Raw genomic sequence first — 5485 nt, forward strand, 5'->3', positions numbered from 1 at the left:
GGATACACCATTCCACTGTGGTGTTCCAGGAGGAGTGAGTTGGGATAGAATCCCACACTCAGCTAGGTAGTCACGAAACTCATGGCTAAGGTATTCTCCACCTCGATCAGATCGAAGTATCTTAATACTCTTGCCAAGCTGGTTCTGTACTTCATTATTGAATTCTTTGAACTTTTCAAAGGATTCAGACTTATGTGTCATCAAGTACACATAACCATATCTACTGAAGTCATCAGTAATTGTGATGAAGTACCTATAACCGCCTCTAGCAGCGACATTGAAAGGGCCACATATATCACTATGTATGAGTCCTAACAAATCAGTCGCTCTCTCGCTGTGCCCACTAAAGGGAGTCTTGGTCATCTTGCCTCGTAGGCATGACTCACATACCTCATATGATTCAAAATCAAATGAGTCCAGCATACCATCCTTATGGAGCTGGGATAAGCGCTTGTCATTTATATGACCTAAGCGACAGTGCCAGAGGTAGGTTTGGTTCATGTCATTTGACTTGAACCTCTTGGTATTTATGTTATAGATAGGGCCCTCAATGTCTAGAATATAGAGTCCGTTTATCAGAGGTGCACTACAATAGAACATATCGTTTAAAAAGACGGAACAACATTTGTTCTTTATTGTAAACGAGAAACCTTTCTTGTCCAAACAAGAAACTGATATAATGTTCTTAGTTAATGCAGGCACATAACAAGAATCGACTAACTCTAGTACAATCCCAGAGGGTAGAGATAGAAAGTAAGTCCCTACAGTAACAGCAGCAACCCGTGCTCCATTGCCTACTCGTAGGTCCACCTCACCCTTTGTCAATGCCCTGCTATTTCTCAGCGCCTGCACATCAGTACAAATGTGAGAAGCACATCCAGTATCTAATACCCATGATGTAGAAATAGATAGATTGACTTCTATAACATATATACCTGAAGTGGAAGTCTCACTTCGCTTCTTCTTAAGATCCTCCAAGTATACCTTGCAGTTCCTCTTCCAGTGCCCGGTCTGACTGCGGTGGAAGCAGGTAGCATCCTTGGCGACTCCTTTTTTAGGCTTCAGTGCCTTGCCTTTGCCCTTGGCTTGGGACTTTCCCTTGCCTTTGGGCTTTCCCTTGCACTTATGTTTCTGAACCATCAGAACAGTGTTGGGCTTAGCACTACAACAAAATCGCTCATAGACATCAGCGGAACAACAACAGTTTTAAGCAAAAACCGATGTCTTTGAGTATTTTACACCGATTTTTCCAAAAATCGGTGTCTATGAGCGCAGATTTTCGCTCATAGACATCGGTTTTTTTAGCCGATGTCTATGAGCGCCTTTTTTTCATTAATAGACACCGATTTTAACTGCGGTTTTTAAAATCGGTGTCTATGAACCAAAATTCTGGCGGACTTTCTTAGCGCCCTTTCTTTTGGGTTTCTCCTCGCCTTGGATGAAGCAACCAGCCAATTTATCTCACCAATTTTGAAGAATTCGACATGGCGAAATTAACACTCCTCTTCCTTTGATCCCATTTCTCGCTCCCTCTTCCCCCTTCTTTTGTTCCTTTTCATTCCGTCGATCTGTTGGCCAAATGAAGAAAGGCCGAGTTCTGGTGGAGCCGGCGGCGGTAGTAGCGTAGATGCGGTTCCGCGGCGTGCGGAAGCGGCCGTGGGGGCGGTTCGCGGCCGAGATCAGGGACCCCTGGAAGAAGGTCAGGGTGTGGCTCGGAACCTTCGACTCGGCCGAGGCTGCCGCTCTGGCCTACGACTCCGCCGCTCGCGCGTTCCATAGTTCCAAGGCCAAGACCAACTTTCCCCTAGCCGCCGCCGCCGCTGCGTCTCCCACCCCTACTCCTGCATTCCGCTGCCCTCCCTCCGCTGACCCAACCCTAGGGTTTTGATAAGATACAAATTGGAATTAAGCCGACCCACCTCATTCTACGCACTCATCACCGAGAGGTCCGAGACCTTGCAACAGCGACATCGTCGTCTGCAAATCTCGAAGCGAAGATGAAAATTGTGGCGGCTTATCTCCTGGTCGTCCTCGGCGGCAACCCCAACCCCTCCGCCGATGATATCAGATCCATCCTTGAATCAGGTCGAACTCTCTTCCCTCTCATATTTATCTTGGTTTCATTTCGGTGATCCTTGTTTCTTGCTTGTAGTGGGAGCGGAGGCAGAGGTTAAGAGGATCAACCACTTCCTCGCGGAAGTCAAGGGCAAGGACATAACGGAAGTCATCACTGCCGGCCGGGAGAAGTTCGCTTCCGTGCCCTCCAGTGGCTCTGTGGCTGCCATCGGGGACGCCGCCCATGGTAGCGGTGGCGCGGGCGGCCCCCCAGCTGCAGAGGAGCCTAAGAAGGAGGAGAAGGTGGAGGAGAAGGAGGAATCCGACGAGGTGAAACTCCCTGTCTTTCCCTCCCGCAAATTTTCGTTTCCGACATAAATTTGTGGTTTTTTTTCTTTCTCGTTTCCAATTTCTGTTTTTGGAAAACACAAGCTATGGAGATTGGTTTGATTGCTATTTGTTGTAAGTTTTGAAGGTAATGGCAATCTTTTTTATTTTATATACTAGCATATCACTTAAACGGCTACAAGTATGCCACTTTTTCCAAATTTAATAGCACATGGTAAAGTCCTATCTTGTGATCAAGGTTCACAAAGCATATACAGAGGCATAAAGTCATGCAGACAAAGACTGAATATTGTTAGTAAAGTGCATAAACTCTCAAGTATTTGGATTAATTAGAGTTGAAGATGTAAGGGGTGGAGGGAAAAAGGAAATCTTTGTTAGTATTAATGATAAGTCGCCATGATGATTACCATTGTTATTGCTAAATTTGTTGATCTCCTATGTTTAACTCATACCTCAAGTATGTAATTAAATGGTTTAATTTCATACTTTTTCGTATTGTTGTGCATACGTAGGATTTTGTTTCTCTGCAGGGAGTTAGATGAGTGGTTTATAGACACCTAGTTGCATCTCTTATTTTCCTCTACATGTATGCACATTTTTTGACATCGGTTGGCAATTCATGTGTATTTATCTTTATTTTAACATACTTCTAACTTTTAACTATGACCAGTGCTTCTTGAATTATCTTTGAAGGTTTGGAATCTTCAACCCAGCAGTCGTGTATGATCACCTGGGAGAAATTTATTCAGCACTTATTCTGGGAAGCTTAGTGTTCTGCATTTTGTTATACTTGAAAGTGAGCTTCTGTAAATTTCAATCTAGCTTTTCCTATGGTTATTACTGTCCTTTGTTCCTAATTTGAGAGCAAGGAAAGGAGTAGCAACACTAAGCAGTTCAAAGAATTTAACTGCTACGAGAACTGTTTCAATTCAAAAACCATCTGTTTTAAAGGAGAAAAGCAAGTTGTCCTCTGGCCAACCTTCAAAAAATGCTAAGAATGTGACCAAGTAAGGATTTCGATTTTGCAGATATTCTATCATGAATTACCATGACATGTTTTTATCTATAACTGGTGTCCTGGTAGTGTTGCTGCAAAGAATATAACGTCTATTGGAATTGCACAAGAAAATCAAGCTATTAAAAGGCAAAAGCTGGATGATGGAAGATCCAAACAGGTTAATACTTTTGAAATATTTTTTCTAATAACCTTTTTTTACTTGGGACAGTATAATTATTAATATTTCATTTTGATATGGTCATAAATAGATACACAATTTGAAAAATAGAGTTCTACTCCATAAGTCGAGATTGGGTTTAGCTAGTGCTCCTGACGTGCACTCCTCTGGTGCTAAAGTTGGCCAGGGAGAGAAACCATTGCAGCAGGTACATGATAATATGGTCAACTTTATTCTTCTGATAATTAGATGAGTGTTGAAACCATTCAGTAAGACCTTCATTTGCTCATGCATCATCATCTTTAGGATGATGCAGCTTCAGTCAAACAAAGACGGCCTGCACTTACTTTTAATCACTGTTACCTAATCATGGCAGGTTATGTGCCAATGCTTAAACTTTTATTAGCTATATTTGATAGTGAAGGATTTTATCTGTTACTTGTTCCCAGATGTATCACTATTTTTACATATTACAATTATGTTTGCATGGGTGCACTCTATTCTTGCATTTCCATTCTCTGTACTAATGGTTACATGAGATTTCTCCAATCTGCATATAGATTAAACTATATTTGTGTATGTAAGTGTACTTTGTAGAATATGTAGCAGTCTTACTTTCTTCTGGTTGTCTCTTTAACCAATTGATTCTCTTTTGCTTCTTAACTGTGCATGTTTATCCTCAACAAACATTAAAAAAGCACGTCTATTTGCTAAAGTCAAATGTCATAAATTCAATGTAGCCTCATTCATTTTCTTTTTTAGTATAGAAAGTAATATATGCTCTTGATCACAGACTTAAACAGGAAAATCACTCTGTGATTTGTTTTGCTGAATAGTTAAGTCTCAATCATTAGCCAACACCAGGGAGCAGAACTACCCAAGACTAGTAGTTAATGCTCTAGATATTTCCATGGGGAATTGTGCTATAACATGTTTTGGTGTTGAGGGTTTTAGTCGTAAAAGGAGTACCATGAGATCAAATTGCATTGGAAAATGCAATTTCCTTAAAAAAAATTAGTTAAATATTTATGTTTGGTACAAATGAATAACCTTATTTGTGACTTCATTAGTATTTTATTTTCAAATGTTTCATTGCCTACTCTATATGTGTTTGTTCGTGATCCAAGATATGTTGACTTAAGAGTTCAGAGGATATTTTCTAACCATATCTACTTGTGGAACCAACTGAATCACAAAAAACCTTCAAGTATTTTTTCCATTATGTGAAATCTTATGAAATGATTTATTTAGAAATCTAAAACACTTGCCCACCAATATTCAATGTTGCTATATATTCACAGTCATGGAAAAAAAATTCTCTCACATCCTTGGTCTCACTGCCAACTATAATACACATATGCATGTACTTCTGTTGCAACAATAGGATTATTTTTACTATGATGATGGGATCTTATATAATATCACATACATGTAAAAACTCTTTAAACATGGCTTAGAATATGATGTCTTTGATTTCGGCAACCACATTCTAGCTTTCATTATAAGGAATACCCACTGAATTGGGATGTCACAAGTCAATTTGAATATGTTGGGTTTTTCGGGCCGCGAAAACCGCTTTTCGCGTCGCGGAAACCCCGAATCACCCAAAGCCGTAGATCCGTGCAAGGAAAAAATTTCGAAAACACAAATACGAGTTTTATACTACGATCTACAGTAGATCTACAAAGGAAAAACCATTTTACCTTCGATGCGTGCCCTTGCAAAATCCCGCTCGTCCAAGGTACTTGTCGGATCTCCAAAGTATCAAGGTAGATACTTATCTAGTGATATCCACACGAACAAGGAGTGTCTCTCACACTCAAAGGATGGAGAAGAGAGCCCCAAGTGTGCTAGCACTTTCTAGAGCTCTCGGATAGGATTTAAATGGAGGGAAAAAGAAAGAAGAA

At 40.6% G+C, this 5485-nt stretch overlaps 2 protein-coding genes and 1 long non-coding RNA gene across 3 annotated transcripts; all 3 read left to right on the forward strand.

Annotated features, from left to right (window-relative positions):
- The first annotated feature begins 1627 nt into the window (after positions 1-1627).
- LOC122031391 (ethylene-responsive transcription factor 3-like) lies at positions 1628-1888 on the forward strand. Its single transcript, XM_042590506.1, has one exon. It carries the CDS (start codon positions 1628-1630, stop codon positions 1886-1888), a length of 261 nt encoding a protein of 86 aa, XP_042446440.1.
- Positions 1660-2433, forward strand: LOC122031392 (60S acidic ribosomal protein P2B-like). The gene is made up of 2 exons (XM_042590507.1): positions 1660-2085; positions 2153-2433. The coding sequence occupies exons 1-2, from the start codon at positions 1998-2000 to the stop codon at positions 2431-2433; spliced, it is 369 nt and encodes a 122-aa protein (XP_042446441.1). The 5' UTR covers positions 1660-1997.
- Positions 2434-3284: 851 nt separating this feature from the next.
- LOC122031145 lies at positions 3285-3726 on the forward strand. The gene is made up of 3 exons (XR_006125755.1): positions 3285-3410; positions 3488-3578; positions 3670-3726. It is a non-coding gene; the product is annotated as an uncharacterized LOC122031145 (long non-coding RNA).
- The last annotated feature ends 1759 nt before the right edge of the window (positions 3727-5485 follow it).

This window comes from Zingiber officinale, chromosome 11A, assembly GCF_018446385.1.
Source record: "Zingiber officinale cultivar Zhangliang chromosome 11A, Zo_v1.1, whole genome shotgun sequence".
Classification (NCBI taxonomy): domain Eukaryota; kingdom Viridiplantae; phylum Streptophyta; class Magnoliopsida; order Zingiberales; family Zingiberaceae; genus Zingiber; species Zingiber officinale.